This window comes from Neofelis nebulosa, chromosome 5, assembly GCF_028018385.1.
Source record: "Neofelis nebulosa isolate mNeoNeb1 chromosome 5, mNeoNeb1.pri, whole genome shotgun sequence".
Lineage (NCBI taxonomy): Eukaryota > Metazoa > Chordata > Mammalia > Carnivora > Felidae > Neofelis > Neofelis nebulosa.
Genome location: NC_080786.1, coordinates 73,039,404 through 73,066,510, shown reverse-complemented (window position 1 = coordinate 73,066,510; position 27,107 = coordinate 73,039,404). Strand labels below are relative to the sequence as shown.

The 27,107-nt window shown below is 36.6% G+C and overlaps 2 protein-coding genes and 1 pseudogene across 11 annotated transcripts in view; 2 read left to right on the top strand and 1 right to left on the bottom strand.

Annotated features, from left to right (window-relative positions):
- The first annotated feature begins 1,595 nt into the window (after positions 1-1,595).
- LOC131513145 (cilia- and flagella-associated protein 44-like) lies at positions 1,596-9,984 on the top strand (annotated as a pseudogene).
- DNAJC19 (DnaJ heat shock protein family (Hsp40) member C19) lies at positions 9,947-16,146 on the top strand. 5 transcript variants are annotated; one of them, XM_058730601.1, is made up of 7 exons: positions 9,947-10,122; positions 10,619-10,730; positions 10,962-11,013; positions 11,093-11,166; positions 12,245-12,324; positions 12,877-12,947; positions 14,429-16,146. In XM_058730601.1, exons 2-7 carry the CDS (start codon positions 10,656-10,658, stop codon positions 14,497-14,499), a joined length of 423 nt encoding a protein of 140 aa, XP_058586584.1. In that variant the 5' UTR covers positions 9,947-10,122; positions 10,619-10,655; the 3' UTR covers positions 14,500-16,146. The 5 variants fall into 5 exon arrangements, with proteins under 5 accessions (XP_058586584.1, XP_058586585.1, XP_058586583.1 ...); XM_058730602.1 differs by having other exon boundaries at positions 10,607-10,730; XM_058730600.1 differs by having other exon boundaries at positions 10,510-10,730.
- A 329-nt stretch (positions 16,147-16,475) lies between these two features.
- Positions 16,476-27,107, bottom strand: part of FXR1 (FMR1 autosomal homolog 1) — a 67,415-nt gene continuing 56,783 nt past the window's right edge. For 5 of the 6 annotated variants that reach the window (XM_058730592.1, XM_058730594.1, XM_058730593.1 and 2 more), the window contains 2 exons: positions 24,052-24,143; positions 16,476-23,283 (listed from right to left, as the gene is read on the bottom strand). In XM_058730592.1, the coding sequence (XP_058586575.1) occupies positions 23,113-23,283; positions 24,052-24,143 (263 nt within the window). In that variant the 3' untranslated portion in view covers positions 16,476-23,112. The remainder of the gene's footprint in view (positions 23,284-24,051; positions 24,144-27,107) is intronic. The other variant, XM_058730598.1, reaches the window with a different exon arrangement.

Here is a 27,107-nt window from a genome sequence, read left to right as displayed (position 1 = left end):
AAGGAGAACAGTTCTGGTAATTACAAAGTAAATCAGGAAGTCAGACTAAGATGCAGTAAGGAAAAAATGAAACAGCTTGAGAAAAGGGAAGAAAAAATCACAGGAGACATAGTTATAAATTATTTTATAATAGCCACAGGGCAGGCTCAGCTGACTGGATGCAGATGAGGCTGACTGGAGTAAACAGTGTCTGGACCTTGGGTCCTCCTTTCTGGCTTCATAGCAACCCCTCCACTTCCCCATTACCGTAGGTCTTTGAATGGTTCCTACCTGGGCAGTCTTTGGTCCCACTTGTTCTAAATCTCTTCTTTCTTCCTTTCTTTCTGTACTCCAATTAAAGTATTCCTCTTACTAGTTATAATCCCAAAAGTATCTCTTAAAATACTTCACAGAGGAGCTGTTGATCACAGCTCAGTATTCATATCCAAACAGGGAACAACAAGATGAATTCCCAATGGAAGATTGTCAGGTCATGGCAGGATCACTGGAGGAAAGGAGGGCAGGAATAGGATAAGTGGAGGTGGAATGAAGAAGGAAAGGAAGGAAATATATACTGAGCACCATTTAGTTTTACATATAGCATTATGTGAGCAGCTGCCTACATAAGATTCCCTAGGCTAAATGGTTGTTAGTCAGGAACTTAAGAGTCCACTAATCCAGATCTGAGATAATTCCTAAAAAACAGTGGTCAGGAAAGACAGGAAAAGGTAATTCTGTGACCCTCTCATCTCATGACCCTAACATTACACACACCTGGAGTGTGGACAATAAGGGTGGGCAGTTACTGAACTGTGTCAGCGCTTTAGAAGTCAGTCAACCACTCCGAGGCCCTGTATAAAGCAAAGCTGTTGGGGAAAAAATGGTCTCTACACTTTCTTCTCATTCTTAAATTATATAATTTAATTTCATCAAAATTATTAGATTCAGTTAAAATAATTGAATTAAAATATTAATTAACTATATGGTTAAAATATGTAATTCAATGAATTTTGTCAAATTTCCCCCTCTATAAGGTCATTCCTACAGCAGATAAACATGCTTTTATTTCTTCCATCTTAAAAAAACAAAAACCCCTCCTTACACTACTTCTCCCTCTGGGAACTGTCCTTTCTCCAATTCCTTTCTCAGCAAAATTCTTTGAAAGAGATGTCTTATAATCCCTATCTCTATTCTTCTGTCCCCATCACAGCACAGAAGCTCTTCTCATATCACCAGTGATCTCTAGCAGTCAATTCTCAGTTGTTGTTTCATTTGACTATTAGCAGCATTTTACACACTTCTCCACTCAACACTTTCTTCATTTGACTTCCAGGACACCACACTCACCTGGTTTCTGGTCACCCTTTAGAGTCTAACTTTCTGGTTCTTCCTCATCTCCCTGAATTCCAAACACAGAGGATCCACAAAACAGCCCTTATTCCTCTTCTTTCTCTCTCCACTTAGGCAATCAATGATTTCATCTGTTCCTTGGCCTTGAAGACTATCTCTGGGCTGATGACTCCCAGACCTCTCTCTTGACATCGTACTTATACATCCAAAAGCCTATGTGAAAACATTCTTTATATACCTAATTGATATCTAAGTTCAAATTTAACATGAAAAAAGTTCCCCAGCTTGTTCTTCCTGAAGTCTTTCTGGTCCCATCCAGTGGCAACTCAATCCTTCCAGCTGCTCAAGCCTACACTTTTGGAGTCACTGTTGACTCCTTTCTTTTTCTCACACACTACATTTCCTCCATCAGCAAAATCTATCAGTTCTTTCTTCAAAACATAAGCAGGAGTCCGGCCCTCCTTTCCATTTCCACTGCTACCATCATCTCCTACTTGAATTATTTCAGTAGCTTCTTAGAACAGTCACCACCCATGCTAGAGACAGACAGAAAGCATAGCCAAATGGACTAACTGGGGAGAATTTAATAAAGGAACTATTTACAAAGGTATCAACAGGATTAAGAGAAACTCAAAATGATGGCCAAAGTGTCTGCGTCTAATAAGGCCACTGGGGCCTTATTAGTAGTAGTAGTCACTACTACTCTTAGACTTGAAGGAGCAAGGAGTGGGAATAACACACATATGTTCACATGCGAACACACACATACGACAGAAACTGTATTCTTCAATGGACAAACTCAGTCAGCCTGTGGCAACCACTAGGTATGAAGATGAAGAAATGAACATCATTAACTGACTGTCCTCCTACCTTCTCATCTTCTGATCATGGACATAAATGAACCCCAAGCCAGAATACAAGAGAGCTTCCTAACTTCGTGTGTTCCTCTGGGATATAGAGCAGAATGGAAAATGACAGAGAAGGGATCTGTAGGGAAAAACAATATATCTGGCAAAATATCCTCATCTGCAAAACAGAAATAAGTATTATTGTCATAAAGTAAAGTGAAATAATCTACATAAAGAATATAGCACAATGTCTAGCACATAGGTTCTAGGGAAAAACAATCTTATTTGCCTGGTATCATATTTCCAAGTGTGGAATTTTATGGAGCTATGCTTTCCATACTTCCTATCATGACCAATTAATGGGCTATAAACTTCATGGGTTTTCCAAGCATTTTTTTCTAAGAAACAGAAATGACCAGCATACATCTCATGAAGTAAGGATAAATATTGTCTCAAAAACATTCATTTCAATTAAATTCAATTTAAATACACATAAAATTCAAACTCAAAATAATACCTAGGACTCAGAATGTTTTTTCTCCTTCCATTTGGGAGCTACTGAAGCCTTGGCTATCTCTCCCCTCACTTATCTCATGACCACTACTTCCTTGAACTGCTCTTTTGTAATCTAGGATTTTGCTAGCAAAACATCTTTGGCTCAGATGAAATTCAAAGAGGTATTGCCCTGGCTTGGGTACCCCAACTGGTAAGCTACACTGGAAGACATATTATTTTAGTATTTAAAGATGGAGTTGTTCAAATTCTTGAACTCTGCAATCCAAAAGGCCTCACAATTTTGCAGAAAGGAAGAAAATTTCAAATGCAGATATTCATTTGAAATGTTTTTCAAATCCTATACTGCTTGTGTCACTGCTTTACCTTATGAACATGATGGAGAAATTCTAGCTACAGGGAATAAAGACTAAACTGTCTTCTTTGAGGTAGAAAAAGATTATAAGCTAATCGATTATGTTACTATTCTTGGACCTGTTTGCCAGTTAATATGGTCCTTGACCTCCCATCCTGAAAGTACTTTACTGATTATCTGTGAAACGGCTATGCTCTTGAAACTCTATTTCCAACCATTAAGGAGGAAGGGGAAGATCATGATGTAGTTTCCTATGAAATCGAAGACATATGCATAAAATGTTTCCATTCCTCAGGTGTCAAATCTAAGATTCTGTGATTAACAGAAACAGAAAAGAGAAATAAATAAAAGGAGCCAGAAGAGAAAGAAATGAAAGAAAGGAGGAAACGGACAGCAGCAGAGATGAGAGAAGATGGAGAAAAGGATTTCCAGGGCAAAAAGGAGGAAGAGAAACCATTACCTGAAATCTTTATTCCATCAATTCCCTGTCACATCCTCTATGGATTTTACTCTGAGCCAGGGAAGTTCCAGGCTTTTTTGGGAGGGTATGATTCTGGTTTTCTATCATTGTGAGTTCCCCCCATATGACAAAAGTAGTGATATCACAGAAAAGAAAGATGAACTTGTTGATTTTCATCTTCTTGAAGATACAGAGGATAATACCATCCAAACTATCACTTTCAGCATTAACCAAGATATGATGTTTTTTGGAATGCAAATGCAATGCAAATTGCTCAAAACAGAGCAATTCAAGTCTATATCCTAAATCAGAAAAATCCTTCATTGACAACTATGGTGGACTACTGGCACTTCAATATGCATGACAATATGCATGGATGGATTAAAGGCATCTATCCCAGCTTGATGACCATTTCTTGGTGACTACTGGAATAGATAATAATATTTTTGCTTTCACCATTTTTTCTGAATTTGAGCTAAAGAAAGCCATCAAAGCCAAAGTGCTGTCGCTCAGGTTTGGAACTGAAGCACAGCTAATTACAGAAGATATTGAAGATCCCAAAGTCTACAGTATTGAGAACGCCAGAAGAAAAAGAGAACATGATAAGTTAATGAAAGAAGTGAAAGAAATAAAGGTGGGAAGAAAGAACAACTCAAAGCTTTGAGGAAAAAAATTTGGAAACTCCTAGAAATGAATGAATAATTACCAAAGCGAGGCATCTCAGTGGCTCAGTCATTTGAGCATCTGACTCTTGATTTTGGCCCAGGTCATGATCTTAGGGTCATGGGATTGAGCCCCGTGTCAGGCTCTGCACTGAGCACGGAGCCTGCCTAACATTCTTTCTCTCTCTCCTTCTCTCTTACAAACAAACAAACAAAATTAAAAAAAAAAAATTACCAAAGCATACACAATTTAAATGAACAGATTTTGATCTAGATTCCAAAATTCATGCCAAGATTGACAGCTTATAAAATTCAACAAGTGGGAAAGGAATTTGCTTCGGAAGAAGAGAAACATCAACTTGGCTTCATGAAGCTACAGAACAGATTTCATGATTCATTGGAAAGTGATACTATTGGGGAGCCTGGGTGGCTCAGCTGATTAAGCATCCGACCTCAGCTCAGGTTGGGATTTTGCAGTTTGTGAGTTTAAGCCCCACATCGGGCTCTATGCTTACAACTCGAAGCCCAGAGCCTGCTTCAGATTCTGTGTCTCCTTTCTCTCTGCCCTTCCATGTTTGCACTCTGTCTCTCTCTCTCTCTCTCAAAAATGAATAAACATTAAAAAAAAATTAAGAAAAAAAAGAAAGTGATACTATTGTGGTTCATGCCATACAAAGTGATCACACGTATCTTCCTAGAGGTTTGTGAAGCCCTCTAAATACTCCAAGTCCAAATGAGTAAGTCAATCAAAGAGAAGAACAAGTAAATTGGAGAGGTTTGAAAAAGGGAGCTGGAAGAAAGGGTGGCCAGAAACATACAGGTGGGATTATTAGTGTGCTGGAAGAATCAATTACAGAAAAAAGGAAGAAATGTCGGCATAAAACCCTAAGCGAAATTATGGTGGAAAATCAAATTGAGAAAAGGAGGAAATATATAAAAGCTGAAAGGGCCCAATTTAAGATTCAGCAGTGAACAAAAAGAATGGAAGAAACCATACAACAGTAAATCTTATGATGACTATGAAGATCCCAAAGATGCTCAAACCATCAAAGAGGCCCAGTTGTAACACGGCAGACTTCAATCTGAAGACAGCCTCAGACTATAAGATACCTGAGCACATGAGAATAAACACTGTCAAGAAGAAAGAGAAACTGGGACACCCAGACTCCATGGCCCATTCAAAGAAAATGCACATGAACAAGTGCATCCTCTCTCTTCAAGACCTTAAAGTGGCTGCCAACAAAGAAATACAGTGCCTGGTACAAGAACTGAAGAGCATTCAGTCGATTCTTCCCCACATATCCCAGCATATTCCTAGTCCCCAAATGCCCCAGATACACCCAGGAGAAGTTCCAGAAAAGAGATTTCAATATGATGAGGAAATGCTCCTAGTTTTAAGCAACAGTAAATGAAGAGTCAAGATGAAAAGGCCCCCTGAAGAGGAACAGGCAGCATCTGCAGGCCCAGGTGGAGGATTCCAGGTACAGGAAAACTTAACAAAGAATGTTGGGAGAGGTATAAACAGCTTATCCAAAAAGAGAGAGATGGTAAAACTATAAGCAGAATAGAAGAAACAGTTTGTCAACTAACGATAGGAAAGTTTGGCGGTACGATATACCTAGAAGTCCTTCAGACGGTTTCTGTGAATACAACGCTTGGAGAGCTAAAGATAAGAAACTTTGAAAGGAATTACTGAATGCAAAAGAAGATGTGGTAGGAAAAGCTTGCTCAAGTGTGATGGGAGCTGATGACAAAGACCAAGGAACACACTGAAAAGCTTCATCAGATGAATGATTTATGTATCGAAAAGAAGGAACTTGAATCTCGGTTGAATACCTAAAGAACCACCAGGGCACTGCCTTCCAGGGCCCTAGGAAAGCAGACATTGTGGCAAAAGAAAAGGTCACAGAACTGATCCAAGTCCAGGCAGAAAGGATTTGGGTCTTAAAGGAAGAGGTTTCTTTTACTTCAGAAAGGTGGTCTCATCCTCTCACCCATTCAGCCTCCACAAGAGAATAAGATGAAGCCCGTATGCATTGTCTCTAAGTATGCCTTTTTCTCAAATCCATCCAGGATTTCTGACATAGAACTGACCAGAAGTTGTTTCCTTGTCTCCTGCAACAATCCTATTATTTTAAAGTAAACTTATCTAAAAGTCTAAGACCAGATCCAGTCATACAGTTTTAATAATTTTTCTCCAACTTGGTTACCTTAGAACTGACTGAAGCACTTAACATCTATTTCCTATTGAACTGAATTATTTTTGATCCGTTTGGAACTCAGCGGATTGAATATGGAGTCTCAGAAGGTTGTACCTCAAAATTGCAAGAAAGCATCTGTAATACATCGTGTCTTAGTAAATTTGTCTCTTGGTTATCGGAATTTTTAGCCATTGGCAAGACAAACTATCATTCAGCAATCTGTGAGAAAACTTCTTTTCCAATGCTTGGAAAATAAACTCTGAAGTCAAGTGTTCTCTGAGAGGACAAAAAGTAAAAGCACAAACTATTCTGCCAACATTATCTTAGAATAAGAAATGCAAATTAGAATTCAGACATTGTTAACTTCACAGAGCAGTTATTTAAGGGTTCAGGATGCAGGAAACACAGAGCAGTTTGCTTTGGACTGGCAGAAATCAGGAGACTACCCAGTTTCCTGAATCACCTCTGGTTTCAGCAAATTACTCAGCTCTGAATGGAGTAGTGTGTTTTACAAAATGGTCAATAAGGAGGCTTTTCTCTGAAGATGTTTGCAGCTCTACCAGTATTCTAGGTATTTCCATAGTTTCTCATGTCCTATGCCATTTTCTTTCAGGTTCTAGTAGAGTCATTTGCTGTTTTTGATATAGATCCAGAAGAAATGGTAGGTTACATTGCCCTGAGAGATCATCTCTAACAATCACTTTTGATTGTGCATAACATTTTTTTTTAAGTTTATTTATTTATTTTGAGAGAGAGAGAGAGAGGGGGGGGAGCATGAGTGAGCGAACATGAGTGGGGGAGGGGCAGAAAGAGAGGGGGAGAGAGAATCCCAAGTAGCCTCCTCGCTGACGGAGCCAATGCAAGGCTCGATCGAAGAACCATAAGATCAAAAAAAAAAAAAAAAAAAAAAAAAAAGAACCATAAGATCATGACCTCAGCCAAAATCAAGAGTCAGATGCTTAAGTGACTGAGTCACCCAGGCGCCCCATGATTGTGCATAACATTTTAACTAATTTGAAAGTGTCCTTTTCGTTTGGAGGTTAAGTGCTCATGGGAATTCATGGCTATACCCACTTATGGTCCCACTGATATTTGGATTCCTATTAGTAATAGAACAGAGCAATTTAGATTCAGAGCTCTAATATTGGTCCATTATTAATGAGCTACTCCACTGAGCTGTCCCAGAGTATAAACTGATTGCTGAGAAGGAAAGGTGAAGAAGCTAATATTGCATCAATGCAGAAAGTGACTCAGCAATGTCAAGTCTTCCTAACCTGATGAGGTTGCTGATCTATGCCCCAAATTAGATAGGACTTGTTTCTCCTCATAGATTTTTTTCATATTTCTAATTAAGAGGTCTGAATAGTTCAGACCTATTACCATAAGTCTCTGGTATAGGAGCTTCTATACTGGAGAACATCCTTTACCTGCTTTTTCTGTTGTATGCCCTAAACTATGTGTGCCTTTCAAGCATTTTAAAAAATGTGTCAGTCATTAAAATAAATAGATACATACACACACACACACACACACATTAAATTCAGTGCGTATTTGTGTGTGCATGTGTGTGTGTGTGTGTTCAAGTATGTATTTGTATGTATTCTCTGTAATGTAAAATGTATTTCTTACTAAGAGATCATAGTCTCAAAGTATTTGAAAGGCACAATGCAAGAACACTTTATCCACTCTCGTCTCTCACTTATTCTTCCCCAAGAAGTTACTTACCTGACTAGCAAATTTGGGAAAAAAAATTGAGCAGAGTCCTTTCTCATTCTCTTGTCCCTACAAGCTCCCTCTTTTGTCTTCTCTTACTCTCTGTAGTAGACAAAATAATGGCCCCCAAGATATCAGGTCTTAAAATCAGGAACCTGTAAACAATACCTTATATGGCAAAGTCTCTGCAGCTATGAATAAGGATTTTGAGATGCAGATATTATCCTCGATTATAGGATTGGGCCCTAAATGCAACTGTTGCATCCTTTAAAAGGGAGGAAGAGGAGATTCTATACATAAACAAAGTCAATCTGAAGACAGAGTAGAGAGAGATTTCAAGATACTGACCTTCCCTGAAGATCGAAGTGATGCAGTCACAAGTCAAGGAATGCAGGCGGTCATTAGAAGTTAGAAGAAGCAAAGAATGATTATCCATTCTTCAATTGCTGGAAATTTCAAAAGATTAATTTTAAAGGTTCTTTCCATGCCCTTAGTGTGAAAAGATTACCAGAGTTACATCTATGAGTGAGGTGAGATATCCTCAGAATTGGGAAGGCTCTGCACATCAACTTGTACTTCAACATGCCTCATAATAATAATGGCCAATACACTGAGTAATAATTACATGCAGAACATACCATGTACATAATTCGGTGAGGTGTGCATCATTACCCTTGTTTTACAAATGAGAAAACTCAGAGTCACAAATAACTTATCCAAAGTCCTACAACTAATGACAGAACTAGGTTGTACATCTATTTTGATTTGCCTCCAAAAACAGAGCCCTGTCCACTTCAACTTCAAGTGTCTCTCTGTGTTACCTATCCTTGGTTTCCTGAGACTGGGCTTCTGTATGTTAACCTGTTCCTCAAGCAAGCTGTATGCTGCAGTTTGTACATACAAAAATATACATAATAAGAAATTCTTTACATATTACATAACAAGAAATTTTGTTCACAAGAAATGACATTACAAAAATATCAGGGCTAGAAGAATTCTTAAAGATCCAAATAGCGAATCTTTTTACAGAAAGGGAAAACAAGGCCAACAAATTTGCATACATGTCTAATATGCAACCAGCTAATCAAAGCAAAATTTCCTTGCAATGTAAGCAAATTTTTAATACTTTGTAAATTCTAAGTGGAAAGTAACTCCAAACTTACTTGATCATCCAAACACTGTAAAACTTCGATTAATGTCTCCGTTACTTTTGTCTTCCCAAGCATATATGTAGGGCTGTATGAAGCTGATGCCTTGTAATGGCAAAACCACCCCTACTTTTTGAGGGGTTGTGGGGATTTGGGGATCCCATGATCAGAATACTAACTGTATTTAAAGTGGTAATTCCACTTCACAAAACAAACCTCAAATATTCCCACAAGGTCCCATCAAGTCACAAATTAAAATTCTTTTAAATATGAGAATGCTACCGAGCACCCCTGAAACACAGTGTGGTTTGTTGTTTTAGTTTTCTGGGACATATTCTCGTTTGCTATACTGGCTTGCTACATATTTATTTGGCTTCAGGTGGAACTGTTACTGCACATTTAAGAATATTCATTACCCTCGACAATCATAAACGAAATAAACGGTGAATGCATGTGCTGAGAAGGGAGGAAAAACGTTCTGAGTAAGGCTACACAGTATTTGTTCACGCCCTGTTGCACCAATACCTTTCCCCACAGGAATTTCCAAATACCTCCGGCCAGGTAGCAAAGGGCAAAACAGAAAAGCCCCAGCTTTGAGCCCAGTAAGGAGGCCATCCGCCCACCCATCAGCCAATCTGAAGCCGTATTCCGCACCTGCCCACTGCTTGAGCGACCTTTCCCCTACGGCCCGCTGCGGTCCCCTTTTACGACAGTTTTCCGGCCTAATTTGCGGCCGCTACTGCCGTATTTCCTAGGCACCTGTGTCTGAGCGGTTTGTGCCTGCTGGTGTCCGCGTCGCTCTCTGGTAGGGGCGTGAAATTTTGTGGCTACGGCATTTGGTCTGGAATGAACGGCGCTCTCGGTGGAGGCCGGGGAGCCGAGCCAGAGCCATGGTAAGTGCGGTTTTCTGGTCCCCTGGGCGATCTCGGGCCCAGGCCACAATCTCAACTCGTGACCTGGGAGGAGGGGAGCCGAGGTTGTCTCCCCAGTGAGACTCTGAAGATGTAGGGCCCCGAAGAGTCGCACCCTCTAGGACACAGAGCTGCTGGGTCAGCTCTCTAGGGCCTTTGTGTTCTACTATGGCCTTTGTGCAGGGGGCTGCAGTCCCTGGTCCATTGTCTCCGAGGCTGAGAGATTACTGGAAACGCGTCTGATTAGATCTGCCCTTCCGCAAACATCCTAACAGTACCTTCTCTACTTTGCTCTTTTTCCTTGGCTCTTGCCGATACATCTCTTCTCGGTTCCTGAACACATTTGGGCGTCGGTTCTGTGGTCGAGAGACGCCCCAGTGCCGAAGGCACTCTGAAAAGCGAGTCTAGTGAAGTCCACATTTGACGTTGAGATGCGTTATCAGAATTCTACAGTGACCTTAAACAGTTCTTTCTCTAGCGGAAATTTTATTTCCATTATTCTTGATTGAACTTGAATGTGGCCTCATTTGCCCGGAGATGCAAAAGACGTTTTCAAAGGGAGGGAAATCATTCTTTTCACTGCTGTAAAGGTAAATATGCAAGTCGGCTCGCCCTTCCCTTTCACAGTGAAAATCCAGTATCTCTACAATGAATTGGACATAAAAGTCCTTTTAAAGGGCCATTGGGTAGGATATTTTCATCCTAAAAATTGTTTCTCCCTTTGAAATAAAACTTCTGATGAGGTGGAATGGGAGAATGGGTACCATAGGGAAGGGTGATAATTAAAAGAAGTAAATATTTACTCTGCTTCCCCTTACCAGGCCAGTACAGTGGTAGCAGTTGGACTGACCATTGCTGCTGCAGGATTTGCAGGTTTGTTTATGGTTTGGAAGTGGAAATGAAGCAGGGAAAGTTGGAGACTTTTTAATTATTTTGTTGCTTTTGTTTTTAGGCCGTTATGTTTTGCAAGCCATGAAACATATGGAGCCTCAAGTAAAACAAGTTTTTCAAAGTCTACCAAAATCTGTAAGACTTACTAAACATTTTTGCTAATTCTTTGCTGTGTTATGAAGCCCAGAGTCACATTTGAAGAGGGTAAATTTCCAAACATCCATGAAGCTCTTAAGGGATTACTTTGGGCCCCTTCTCTTGCTTCCAGCAAGAAGGGTTCTGAGCTTTGTAATGTTGTTACCCTGAAAAAAATCAAAATGTTTTGTGTGACAGAATTGGGGCTGAGGGATTAACACAATTCTGGTACTATGAAAATCAATTCTACTTCATTGTGTAGATACTATTAACTCCAGCATCATTTGTCCACAAATTCTTGCCTTCCCTCATCTGCTCTACATCACAAAAAGAATCTAGGAAGCTGAAGTGATCCATTCTTAACTGTGTGGCCCTGGCATTCTCTAATAGATACTTGGATATCACTGGAATTAAGTAGGCTATAGAGTATGACTGGATATGAATGTCACACCTTCCATGGTCACAGTTCAGAATGAAATTGGCTGTGGCAGCCTGTTGAGTATTTATTTTTATTGTTGTGATTGAATGTGAGAGAATAGAGTGATGGTAGGCTTTACCAATATGATCTCTGACATAACAAGGTCAGAAGAGCTGGTAGCATAATATTCTCGATACTTAGTCTTGTTTTAGTAGTTGCCTTGACCCTCAAAATACCCTTGACTCACTCATCTGAAAACATCTCCAAATCCTTTTTTTGAGGCACTTGTTTTTCTAAAACATATAATCATATTCTTACATCAAATTTTTATCTGTAACACAGCTAGCTAACTTGGAATAATCTTCCTGTTATTCCCAGAACTGGCTTTGAGGCACTGTTGTTTTGTCTTATATTTTTAAGACAGTTTTTCTGGGGGGAAAAAAAAATATGGATGTTTAACAATCATTAAAGTATTTGCTGCTACTTACAAAGCTAAAATACCATAGGAGTTGCAGTTAAAATTCTCTGAAAAGTCTTAATTTTTCTGCTGTTTCTAGGAACAGTTATCAAAATTAAACTTTCAGTTTTTCAGTTATCAACTTTAATAAACATTCAGTTTATTCTAATAACCCATTTTTACGAATGCATTTCCTCTTTCAGGCTTTCAGTGGTGGCTATTATAGAGGTGGGTTTGAACCTAAAATGACAAAACGAGAAGCAGCATTAATACTAGGCGTAAGGTAAATAATTTCTAATATTTGTAATATTTTTCTACAATTCTAGAGCTATGAGCAAACATAAAAAGATCTTTTGTTAAGAGTTATAATAGTTGTATACATTTTTAAGATCTAAACACTCCCTACAAGTCCATTGAGAAGGCACTCTGGTACATAAGCACTCAGTTCATTGAAAGGCTTTTAAACAGATAATTGCAGTGCTCAGTGTTGTTCTCTAGAACACATTTTTTTTTTTTTTTTTTTTTTGTGGTGAAATTCTGCCTTCATTTCCAGATACTTAAACATGTTTTACCTTTTAGTAAAAGGGTTTTTATGATTATCAAGTTCAACTAATTTTTTAAGAATGTCTTATTTTTCTAAGGAGCTGTTTAGTTCCTTGATTCAGAATATTCATCTTTCTTATGTGATATGAAAGAGGTTCCTAAACCACTTCTCATATTGTTTTGATGACTTGACTCCAGTTTCACAGCATCTTTAATTGGCTTTTATATATAATTTTTTGATGTGATCCAGACATAGTCTGAAGTAAACTATACCTTTTCCTTTTTAAATTAGCCCTACTGCCAATAAAGGAAAAATAAGAGATGCCCATAGACGAATTATGCTTTTAAATCACCCAGACAAGGGTAAGTACCTGTTAAATTCTTACACGTTTTAAAGTGACTAGTTGTTACTAGTGGAATAATTTCATATTTAATTCTTGGCTATTACAAGAGAAATGCTTAAATCTGTGTGTAAGCACTATTGCCCAGGCTGGATCAGTTTTCTGGTGTCTTAAAAGAATAAATCCTGAGTGAAAAAATTTATAGAATAATGACCATGTCATTTGAAAGTAGGGGTAAGCATTAACAATGTTTTCAGATCTTAAGTAGTGATAAAATGTAACTTCTAAATACTATTAATACTACTGGTTTTTTTTGGGGGGGGGGTGGACATATTCTTAAAGGAAATGTTAAGTTTCAGTTAAACTAAAAATTTAATTTTTTCTATCCATTTAGACCTTTGAACTATAGGTTTCCTAGTTAGAAACCTGTAGGATATATTTCTCTCTGATACATGTCTAAGCAGCTTTGGCTGTGTTCAAAGAAAGCAAATAATTATTTAGGAATACCAAAATAGAGACCACAAAATCCATGTTCCAGTGCACAAATCTTTTTACTTTCATCGGATAGGCCTTTCATTAAGAGTGTTTTGAGTTTAAACTTGGTTGTGATTGTTTTTATCTGACTGTAGTAGCCTCCTTTAACGAAATTTAGTTTGCATTAACTGGGGGGGCTTCTGATTCATTTAGTATGGTGCCTGTAACATTGCATTTCTACCAAGCTTCTTACTGGGATGCTGATGCTTGCTGGTCTGAGAATCACACTTTGAGAATCATTGCTCCAGCAGAGTAGTAGGAAAGCACCTGCAGATAACATCATGAAGGCACAATTAGTAACATGAAAAGAGAAAAACTGTGAAGGATAGAAAAGGAGTGCAAATCATAGTGGGGTCTTTCCAACAAAGCTCAGAAACCTCTGAGAACATCATGTTTTCAAAATAACATAGTACAATAAATTCATGTTCATTTACAACTTATAATCATCATAAATAGGTAACATACACCATTTCAAGGTCACATGTGGAGGTGTTTTTAATCCTTTTTGTCAAGTTTAAGTTTTTAAAGGTGCCATTTTTGTGGAAATACTCCTCATGTGATTTACTTCGTTTACTGTTGATCATACATATTACCATACATTTGGTGATCTGGTTGCAGTGTCCTCATTATTTTCTGCTATCAGATGAGCATAGGGATCCTTGAAGAGAATAGGTTTTCACCAAGCAGAAATTAAGAAACCATATTATAACTATTCCTTTTGGGGCGCCTGGGTAGCTCAGTCGATTAAGCAGCTGACTTCAGCTCAGGTCATGATTTTGCGGTCCGTGGGTTTGAGCCCCGCGTTGGGCTCTGTGCTGACACCTCAGAGCCTGGAGCCTGCTTCTGATTCTGTCTCCCTCTCTCTCTCCCCCTCCCCCACTCCGGCTGTGTTTCTCTCTCTCAAAAATAAATATTAAAAAAAAATTTTTTTAAATAAAATAACTATTCCTTTTTTCTTTCTTCCTATAGGAGGATCTCCTTATATAGCAGCCAAAATCAATGAAGCTAAAGATTTACTAGAAGGTCAAGCTAAAAAATGAAGTAAATGTGTGAATTTTAAGTTCTTGTTAGTTTATGTATATGCGTGCTAGCTTTTTATAATAAAAGGCCTCAAAGCTACAAATTTTAAAAATGATTTAGCACAAGCTAAACCAAAGCTTGGGTATAAGTTTCTTTGAATTTGAGGATTTTAAATCAGGTGATAAAATATTTGGAGATTTAACACTCAGTAATTATGGATAAATGCATACCATCTGAATAGAAATATTTTTCATTATTCATTTAGCAAGTAATTTCTTACCCACTTCAAGGCAAAATGAATGTGACAGTCTGACTTTGAAAGGGCTCCCAATCTAATGGGATGCTGATAAACTGGTAATTAAAATACAGCAGGGATAGGGGCACGTGGATGGCTCAGTCTGTTAAGCATCTGACTTCAGCTCAGGTCATGATCTCACAGCTGTGAGATCAAGCCCCACATAGGACTCTGCACTGGGCATGAAGCCTGCTTAAGATTCTCTCTCTCCCTCCCTCTCCCAGGCTCACACACGTGCACACACGCATTCTCAAAAAACAAAAACAGTGGGATATTAGGATGGCATGAATTCATACAGGTTATAGGAGGGATTCATCTTCTTGTGAGAAAAGGCTGTTCACAGTTCAGAAAACTGACCCCACTGCTTGTAACCTTAAATTTTAAAAATGAATTTAGGTACATCTTTGACCTAAGAAATATATCTAACTATAGTATTGACAATTTAGATTTCATACATTAAAAACTATACCACTGTAAGATGTTAGAGTATAGGTCTTGTTTTTAATCAAGAAAATAATTACATTGTATTGAACTAGCCACTTAAAGAAATGGAATATATATATATATATATATATATATATATATATATATATATACACACACACATATATTTGCATAATAAAGTTTTGCATTTGCTATAACCAAGGTTAACCATAATTAGTAAAACTGAAATTAAATGCTCTCAGTTATCAAAATACTCAGCTTGGACTACTGGAGAATTTATACTCCTATTTAAATGATATTTGAGGGTAAAATGGCTATTGGCCTAAACCTAAAACCTAGGGATCTTAACCACAAGACCTGTATAAAACATATGAAGTAAATAAGTAGTCTGTGGCCACCACTGGAAATACTATCTTTAGCTCTAAAATGGTAATTTATACTATCATCTAAACCTTTAAGTCATCTTAAAGTTCCTAATTGTCAATGGAGAGCACAAGACCTTCAAGGTCAAAATTGTGGAAGGCAATCATATTTAGTGTTGGAATGTGTTTACCTGCGCTTCAGAGTTGGGTTAGACCTGCCCTAGGTTTATTTCCCATCCTGTTTCCTTGTTTAAAATCTGATCGAGTCCACTTGTTAAGATTTAGAGTATGAGAAAGCACCAGTTTACAGCAGCCATGGGTGTTACATATGAGAAGTCTTTTTTAGTAAAGAGGTATGAAGGTAGTTTGTGATTCAAAGTAGTTATGTTCTAGAAGTTACTGAAACACTGAATTTAACAAACACCGAACCATTTGTTCATACCTCTGAACTTCTGGGTCCCATTTTTATCAACCAGTCAATATATAACCTTGTTTTATGTGTGCTTCTATTTAAAGACATCTTATTCATGTTGTTGATTCATTAACATTAAACTTGTAGTCAACAATATGGCTCCTGTCAGCATATTGCAGCCTTGTGTTTAGGAATGCTAGGCAGCACTTCACTAGGCTTGAGGACAGTTAAACAGGAAAGCCATCAATAAGGACAAAAATGTGAAGAACTTGGCATTAAATGGACCACAGAAGGCATACTTGTTTACAATATAAATGAAACAAGGCAAGCTTCACTTTGAGCACTGGGTCATTAAATTTTTCACTACTCTTTATGGCCACGAATGACTAGGAAAAGTACCTACACATGTTGATTTTGGGGTTACAAATAAATTTTACCAAGTAGGTGAATTTGCAAATAAGGAATCTAATGAAGAAGACCAACTGTATTTTGGCTTACTAACCTTTTATTTCAGTCTTTTCGACTAATCAAGTTTCTTGAACAAGAGCTTTAAGAGATATTATCAATTAAAACTAAAAACAAATTTTTGAAAGACAAATAGAGTGTTAATAGGCCCACAGGCAGTCAAGCATGAACCTTGAAAGGGAAAACGTCATGTAGTAGGTATATTTTTAGGTGTGTAATACAAATAGCACACCTGTTTAAAGGCAAATATTAAGACAATGAAAAATGCTTTAAAATAACACTGAGCACAACAAAGCATGTTTTTCTTTCACAGTAATCAGTTTTATTTCCTCTAGGCTTACCTTAAATAGAAGAATCCACATTTCATTGTAGGCTATTAAGCACTCCTACCATTTTTCTTGGGGAAAGGTCACTTGACAGAGGGCTTCCAGATCATAGTGGGTAATTGATTCAAGTATGATCTGTGTAAAAAAGCCTTCCTCTTTTAATATTTTTTTTTTTAATGAAATACTTGATGTGTAATGTTAACGTTGACTACTTAACAGTGTGCTAGACAAGTAAGCATTTAAGCGTTTCACAAGGAAACAATAGTGAGATTAAGTAATTTACCCAAAACAGCATTCTGAATGAGAAGGCTGATCTTTCTCAAACCTAAAGTTCCATGCTTTGTTAACCTCTGCACTGTGGTACCCTTCACATATTTGAAAACCCAGGGATATTTGCCTTAGTGGTAAGGAAATTTGAGTCTGGGACTTTGTCCTTACACCTTCAGCTTGGGGCCTTTTTATCAGTAGGTACTCAAATGGTTTTTTAAGGGTGGGGTGGGGGGAAGTGGAGGTATGAACACAACACTGGGACATAGGAATATCTGGCATACCAGAGATATAGTTCCCCTAATTTTGCCTTGACTGCCTCAGAGTTGACATTATGAGTCCTATGCTGCTTTATAAAAAATGCTTTGTTGGTGAGGAAAGTAGGGTATGATAAGTGGTCCTCAAAGTTAAACCTTTTTCCTCTCTTATTTTCCAAATGATGAAAATACCTATGGGGGGAAAAAAAAATTGGGATGCTTGGGTGGCGCAGTTGGTTAAGCGTCCAAGTCTTGATCTCAACTGAGGTCATGGTTTCACCATTTTTGAGTTCAAGCCCCACATCAGGCTCTGCACTGATATTGCAGAGTCTTGCTTGGGATTCTGGTTCTACTTCTCTCTGACCCTCCCCCACTTGTGCTCTCTTTCTCAAAATAAACTTAAAGAAAATTCCAGTTCTACAAAATCAGTATCCCAGAACACCCAAACCATTCAAGAACTTGTGTGAAAATAGGTGGAATATCCATACATATGTATTCTAATTCTAGAAGATTGGTTATATGGTTTTCTCTGCTATCCTTACTCTAGAATCGAAGCAAAAAAGGGCATAAGGCAGCTAGAAGTAAAAAGTAGGTAACTAGCATCTTTAATACAGGGGTAAAACCCTAAGCATGTTAACTGTGCCACACTACAGTTATATTCAGCGTACTGAAAATGTACACCTTACCTTAAACCCTGCGTCAGAAATGATTATTTAAAAAATTCACTCAGGCAGAATGCTTCAGAGTTGACAAGTCACATTTAAGTTTCAACACTCAGGCTAGAATTGAAACAGTTGTTTCAATGGGAGAACAGGATAGAAAAAAATATCTAAATGAGATAAAGTACAAAAACACTGTTTAAAATGTTAGAGTGGGTTTTTGGTTATAAAAGAGAATCTTGGACTGAAAGTAACCTTGAGTACCAGGAAACGTCAATGACCTAAGCTCCTTTTGCTCTTGGCACTGTTAAGAGTACTGTGTATCTCTGCTTACAGCCAAAGCCAAGTGTTGCCTTAGCAACAGAATATAGGAGCTTCTATCCAGTGTTACTAGTTTTTCCTGACCAAAAGACAATGTCTACAATCCAGTGTTAAGGTCTAATATGAATATGTTAACACTTGCTGTTACCTTAGTACAAGTGCAATTAATGGCATGTCAAAAGTAATGTTTCCATTCTTCTTTACAACCTGAAAATGGGCAGGTTGAAAATGAAACTCAAACAGGTTGACGCAAGCTCCAAGGCAATATAAATTGGTTTATCCACAAAAACTGTGGGAAATTTTTTGCAATACTCTCTAAATTAAAAAATGAGCAACTACTTTTGACAATGCAAGTAAAAAAGTTACAAAATTATTCACAGAATACCCCTGTAGTTTCACCCCAAGAAAAATTTACCAATCACTGAAACAAAGAAATTTGGCAAGTTATTAACTAGTATACTAGGGAATAGTGGGGCTTTAAGACTGAGATCAGTGAAAAATAATCTTGCCCTTGCTTTTTGCTATCTTTAGACTGCACATGGCATAGTTGGAAATGTCTGGTTTAAGTACACAGAAGCTCCCAATTCTATAAATCTATACCTGCAATTTTCAAATTACCAAAGAAGTAATATGCAAACCAAATGTATTGGTGGAGATCCTCTTAAAGAGAAAGCTACATGATAGTCTACACATTTCAGTACTTGAAGTAGTAATATAGAAGGTACAGATGATTCTTTACAACGTGATCCGCTGATAACCTTTTAAAAAACAATATATTTGAGTATGTATCTCTCTCACCAATAAGGGGTTTTCAGGATGATTAGACTCTTGGTTGATTTCTAGAGTAAAATGATCATACTTAAAAAACCATACATAAGAAAATGCCACGTTTGTAGGTCAAAAATGGTCAGCTAGTGGCAATCTCCTATATTTCAACATATCGGACTTTCAACAAGTTGAGTGCAACTTCAAATTACTACCACTTGCCAAAATTTAACTATATATAGCAGACTGATTGTTGCTTTGAGTTTCTGAAATAAAACCCAAATGCTATCAAAGGTTGTGACTACTATCCATTCAAGAAAGCTTTCTAATAAAACAAAGTTTAAAAAAGGAGTCCCCAAATTCACTATACCAGATGTCCTTATAAAAAAGTATAGGGGATCCTGGGAGGGGCCCCTGAGTGGCTGGGTCCATTGAGAGTCTCTTGATTTTCAATTCAGCTCAGGTCATGATCCCAAGAGCAGAGCCTGCTTGGGATTCTCTCTCTCTGCCCGTCCCCTGCCTGCGTGTGCACTCTCTCAAAAGAAAAAAGGTATAGGGGATCCAAACCATAATAGCAAAGGTAGGAAACTCAGTGAGGATTCACACCATCCTTTTATCTTTTGGAATAATGCCAAACACAGAGATCCAGTTCAATCCAAATTCCTTAAAGCCTTTTAGAAAATCCAAGTGTAAAAGTAATTTACCTTTACTCTCCAATAATCACCAGTACAGGGCTTAATGCATTACAATCAGGTTTTCCATTCATCTGTCCTTCCTTAGATTAAAAGCTTTATTGTAGGCATAGCCTATAGGAAAACTAGGTTGATTTCAACCTCAAGAAAATGCAAATCTGTGTTAAGTTGTATCTGGTACTATTATCCAATCTAAGTGCAACATTGTTAATATGCCAACTCGCAGAGACCTCTCTCAAATTACAAATCAGATTTCTAGCAAATAACAGCTACAAAAATACCCGATGTTAGCATCGAGGTGATGGATGGACCCAAGCTACTAAAGAATGGCTGACATGGAGATCCAGAAAACAATAAAATACCAGCTACTTTTGCCTCTTCCTCAGTAACTTATTAGTGTCTCTGTTCTTAGATATTTTGCTTCCGTACGTGTACCTGTATTTGTTTTGCACAACTATTTAGGCAACTTCCCTCAGTCTTGTTCTAAGGAATGTCTGAGGTTTTCACGAACAGTTTGATGTGCTGCTTAACTCATTAAAATACACAAAACGACTTAAAAATTGGTGTATTCTTAGTACAATTTTACCAAAGGTGACTGTTTTACCAAAGGTGACTGATCTATCAACAAAGACCCATACACACCATTTTGCAAGTTTTAGGCCCACTGAAGGCTTTAAAAAGGTGATTCCATGGGCACTTGGCTCACTCAGTTGGTAGAGCATGCAACTCCATCTCAGGATTGTGAATTTGAGCCCCACGTCCGATGTAGACATTACTTAAAATCTTTAAAAAATAATGAAATGAAAAGGTAATGCCAAACCCAAGATCCTAGGCTTGCCAAAGTTTCAGGAAAAGATTTTTATCCCCACATAATCTTAATAAGCTTCCAGATGTGATTTCACCTAAGTATACTGAAATATGGGGGTTGCACAAGACGTTTGGGGCTTTTCTGTTGAGTGTCTTTTAGCATGGACTAACAGCAGTAAGTTTTCCCAGAGCAACATCTCACTTAACTGGTGTAGTAGCCAAAACATACATCCCTCTCAAATAATCTGGTGGGCTACCTAATCACCAATAGCTATCGCCTTTGGGGAATAGGCTTTTCTGAATCAGAGTATACGGTATTTACCCAAGAAAACACTCATGGTTCTGCAGTACAGAAGATGCTGGGTTTAGTCACTTGTAAATAATGAAATCTTGATACTTATTTCCTAGAATGTGGTTATTCTGAACAACTGATTGTATAATACCCACTTTCTAAGATGGTTTTAGGTTACTTTCTCAGTGAAACAATCTTTATGGCAGAAGAATCTTAGTGAATCTATTCTACATGAAAGAAAATGAAAAATCATTTTTTTCTTTACACCGTATTTACCACTTTGGGGATTAATGAAAATTCTCTTAACTTGTAATTAATCTGTAACCCTGTTACTCTAGACAAGAATTAAAAGGCCAACAGTTTTACTTCTTTCTTTTGATGGTTAAAAAAGACATCTGTGGGTTAAGTTTTTTTTAAAACTCAGGATATGATTTGATACTGTTATTCAAAATCCAAGGATTGCACTATTCATACCACACCTTACTTATAAATTCTATTATTAGGATTTTAGGGAAATGCAGTTAATGCCATCACATGTTAACCTCAGTGATAATAAACGTGAGGTCTAGGGTTATATGTACACTGACCTGACAATTATTACATTTTTAGCAATACCTTGAAATGTCTTTCAGCCATTATAAATGAACTAAAACCACTTAACAGTTTTATGCACATAACAAATTAACACAAATTATGCACATAAAAAACACTTTCAAACATCAAGTGACAGAAAGGGCTGTCTTTCTTGCTCAGTGGTCTATATATACCACTATAGAAAAAAATCCTCCAGTAAATCCACAATTATCTGATATGACCTCACAATTATCTGCATAATTATATCATTATTACTCTTTGAAACACTTTATGTGAAGTCTTCATCTTCCTAAAATTAAGTAATGTGGCTAAAATATATACAAAAAATACAATCATTAGTTTGACAATCTTCAAAATTATTTCCTTGAGAATCAAAAACCAAGTTCATGGTCTACTTCTTACTTAAAAATTGCTCACCATTCTGATTTATAAAAATATTTTTTAGTAAATTATCAAAGGCCAAAGTAAAATTCTGCATTTTATCCCACTGCCTTCCAAAAGTTGCCTTTGAGTAGATTATAAAACTTTTCCTAATTATTAAATGTATGACCAATTCCCTAAGCCAATCTATTCTAACAGACTAAATTTTAAGCTTTCAGAGGTTTCATTACAAAATAATTAACTCATCAATTAATATTTTTATACTATTTATGAGCAAGTAATGCTTTTTTAAAAGCAATTAGGATAACTATTCTAGGCCTATTACTAGTTCCAACTACTATGCTATAAAAAGTATACTGGTATAAAAAGTAGAAAGTTAAAAATCAGCAAATGGAAGATCAAAGTTTATTTACTACCTGCATACAAAAACATATTGCACATCAAACAACCAAAATCAAAAAAGAAAAAAGAAAAAAGAAAAAGAAAAAAGAAAAAAAGGAAAAGAAAAAGAAAAAAAAAGGAAAAGATACTCTACTGAAGACTAACATGTACTTTTATACAGAATAAACCTGGAAATTGATCTTTTCAGTAGTTCAGGTTATCTCTGAAATGGACATGACTAATTCAGCTTAGTGTTTTAACTAAAGCTATGTTTGATTTTTAAATACTGTACACTTTAATAAATAAACCAAACAAAGCCTCAATGTAGAACAGTCACTGCCAATATCACCCAGTGTCCCTGCAGATGAGTTTAACAAATGTATTCCAGTGGTCTGCAGATTTTCCTCAACATACAGCATTTAAAAAACACATTAAAACAGACCAGTTTCCAGACTAAACTAATGAAGAATTACAATTCAGTGCAAAATATTTTAGACTGCATTTCATTCTAGTTTTCCTCAGGTGAAGAAGTGGTTGCATATTATTAAAAATGTAACAAAAGCAGCTAATGCTTTCATAAAGAATATTACGTTAGGGATCCCACCCCACCCTCCTCCCCCCATCTCTGCCATATTTTGAAAACAAAATAACATTTCCTATAGCCAGCAACTTTTTTTAATGTTACATATACTATTCTCAAGGCACATCTGATGATATATTTTATAACACAGTAGGTGTCAAAGTATGTTTAACATATGATTTCTTCAGGATCCCTCCCCTTTCTGAATTCCAAATGGAGGAACTGAAAGTGCGATGTAAAGACTGGCGATCCATATTCTATCTTTGGCAAGCTTGTACAAGCACTATTGTAAAATGTAATGTAAAAGAACTGTAAACTAGGAACTTCTTCAGTTTATGAAACACCATTCAGGACTGCTGCTTCTTGAGTGTTTTCTTCTTTTAAGGTATTAATCTTTTCTTCTCCTGGAGTACGCTGTAGCTTAGAAATTTCATCGCCAGAAGCACTAGTTGGGCCATTTATTGCCTTTTCTGAAGGACCATGCTCTTCAATCACATCTTTTGCCTGCCAAAGGGAGACAACTTTTTCAACTTCTTTATAAATGAAATCTATAGCTGAGGAGGAAAACAGCTATATAAACATTAGCTAATAAATCATTTCAGTTTCACATATGACATTGGATCAAAGAATTAAAATGTTCTTAAAAGTTTCAAAGCATATACCAATGTATTCCACCTCTACTGGTCTTTCAACTCTATCTCTAGTACCTAGCAGTCCTTAACAACAGGAAGAAGAATCTGGACTTGTTTACTGAAAACATGAACCTAATTTAATTTTAACCACTGGAAAGCTCACCATGTAAAAGATATAAGGTTAATACCCTAAGCAAATAATGCCTATTTTACTCACCTTTACATTTCACATCCGTTAAAGCATTTAAAAGACTTGACACTTAAAGAGGTCTATAGCTATCACTGAGAAGAGATATATATAGCCTACTGATCCCCAAATTAAGCCAATAGTTTCTGTCCAATATCTTTGGATAGACTGAATTTTACAAATGCTATTTGGAATTCTAAATGAAAAGTATTCCAGGCTCAAGCATGCATATCTTCAGTTACCTGGGGCCAAGAACAAAACAAAGAGTAATCTTTAAAATATTATTTGTCTAGTTGGGGAAACAAGTGATCATACAATAAGATAAGAAGTAAACATAAAGCTAAACCATACCAAAAAAAATAATAAAAAAATAAAATAATAATAAAAAACAAAAACAAAAAAAACAGAAACGAAAACCAAACCAACAAAACCTACAGGTTAAATTCTCCTTACCATTTCTTTCTTGTTTTTAGCCAAAGTTTCCCTTGGGATGTTTCTTTGTCTGCTCTGAGACTCAGCTCTAGAAATATAATCTGCAACTGTGACTGTTGAAGATGAGAAAAAAATTACAGGTGTTGAAAAAATATTTCTAAAGTTTATTTATGGATAAAGAGTAATTTTACTTTTAAAATAAACTGACGGTGGGTAACCCAATTTCAAAATTTTAAGCTGGGTACCACCTCCAACCAAAAACAAAGCTTGAAAAATGTGCCTGTGATTTAGTGCTGACAATAGAAAATTCCAAGCTGGAGATCAAGGAAGCCTAGATTTTAAGTCAGCTTTCTGAAGAATCCAGCCATTGCTTCTGGTTGACTCCACGGTTGGGATAAAGTTTGATATAGAAATCCACAACCAAGAATAGGAAATGCAGCATTCTCAGCCCAGTGTTTGCAATTCTCAGTGGGGAAAAAATGGGGCACATTTGGTGCACATCACGGTGTGCTATACTTCACCAGAGATATAAAAGATGTACTCATATATTAGGTTTTTTTTTTTTAAGTACAAGATATCCAAGTGTGGTATTTTACAGTCCTTCTTTTAACATTTCACACTAGAAACCATTGTGAGTGATCTAAAATAAAAAACTACAAGCAAACTAAAGATGGCAGACCATCACCCTAAAAACGTGGACAATAATCCTGGTGGGGAAAAGGGCCACCATTAATTCTGTAACAATCCCTTCCCTGCTTCAATAATCTTTCAAGGGACTAACTGAAGTGTATGTGTGTTTGCAAGGAAGTGGATGGCAATAGTGACATAAGAAAAAGACTAACACAAGCTAACACCCTTCTGCCAACCCAAGTGGAAAAAAATGATCTCTGTTCTACAGGTACTCTGGCCTCACTTTACACCTCAATCCTTTCTCTTTAGGACTTTATAGCTTAGAATTTACTGATTTGAAGAAATGTCAAAATGATTGCTCTCTTTCAAAGAATTATTTTCTCCCAGAAACTGGTGAAGAAAATCTGATTATGTGAAATACAAGGTATTTTAAATTACAGGATGAGAGCAGGTTTATGTAAAGAATGAAAACTTCAAGTAAATTTTAAATTATTTAAAGTCACTAGGGGAGAAATGGTCAGTCCATTAGTTTCAAATTATATGAAAATAAATCATTTTGATAAAATAAGAAAGCTGGATGGTATTTACAATTCACTTTTTTGTGATCACAAACTAACATAATCCTTTTATAAGATCCAAGAACGTTCTGAAACTATTAATCTTTTTAAATCTCAAAAAACCACTTAATTCAGAATGCAAATCATTTATTAGAAACAGCACTAAATAAAAGATGTTTCCTGTCTAAAACTGCCTCTTGTCTTCCAAATTGTAAGAAACTCACTGTGCTCATTTTGAAGCTTTTAAAATCATTTAAATCCACTGTTAATTTATAAAAACACTTAGTAATAGTTTCCACAATTAAGAAGAGGAATACTATCAAGTCCATTTCATTATTATGTACACATATATGGTGGCAAAAACATTCTAGAAATGATTCTAGTTTGTGTAACACCTTCATGAATTCATTCTGTTTCCATAGTTCAACCCTTAGTGACACCTGGAAGAACTCAGCTACTTGGAAACCCTTCTGCATAGACAGACATATTGCTAACTTTGAGTATGTGACAACTGTTAGAACCCTTCATCCACTATGCACACACATAGAATAATATACTTTTTTGATATGGGTATCAACATTAGAGGCACATAGCTGGAAAGGTAAAAACTTACCAGTGCCCCTCCCCCATAAAGGGAGGTACAACTAAAAACAAACTCAATTGACTCAAAACCTGTTTATAGCTAGTCCTTACAATACTAGCCACTTAAAAGGTCAATGAAGATTAATAATTAGAAAAAAAGATAGGCAATTTGTGCAGCATAATTTGGACTGTAGAATTTCCTAAGTGGTCTAAGTATAACCAACTTGACACAAGTGTTATAATCACATTCTTATTAGTAAGGAATATTCACTGCTTAATTTATACTAAAGACAACAAGAAATCTTGAGCAAATGAGAATAAATTAAATTATATAAGGGAATGTTGACATTTTAGGAGGCTACTTTCCTAGAAGCACTGCCAGGGGCAAGGAGAAAATGATGTGCCTGTTCCATTAATCCTATCTTGGGGGGCTGGAGGGGGGGCTTTTAACAGTTTTTTAGGGGGAGGAGGCGGAAAGGCAGGCTAGGGAACAAGAATTTCCAGGAAAAGTGGCAATCCAAAGAACAGAGTAAAATAGGAATAAATGCACTATAGAACACAAACCATCATATTACTGGACACCCCAAACTACTCAATTTTCAATTAATATCACACAGAAAAATCTTTCTCTTCTTTAACACCACTATGTTTTTGATGTCCACTGACTTAATAAACCACCATCTAGTTAAAAAATTATGTTATATGTTAAACCCACAATGTACCTTGAATTTTCTTATTTATAAACGATGGCCAGAAAGTACTGTATTCACCACTGTGCCAACTTTAAAAAACAAAATAAATATGATTGCTTGATCTAAAGAATATTTCTAACACTACAGAGAGAAGAAGAGAAAGAAAAACAATAAAAAAACTTGGTGGAAACTTTCTATTTTTGACAATATTAAATTCCTTTTTAATTTACAACTACCTTTAAAACACGGACTTTTCTTCAAGAATGGAACTAACACCTTTAAAACCAGTTTTCCCAAATGTCTCTGCAACCACTAAACCTAAAATATTAAAGATACTTGAATTTACATTCTGTATTTGGGGAATAGACACCCAAAAATTTGCTTTTGTAAAGAATGCAGAAAATGATTAGTTCAAAAGGGGTTTATTTTTGGTGCACACAATTTCTTCATTGTGAATATACACGTGATTCTCTGTACACAGGAAACGGAATTATGTTCAAAATAATATAGACACAGCAAACAAGTTTCTTTGAAGTTACTAAAAATTATGTCTACTTAAATTAACATTCTAAAACTAAGTAAGTACTATTAATTTGAATAGTTAGTAGGTGTAAGG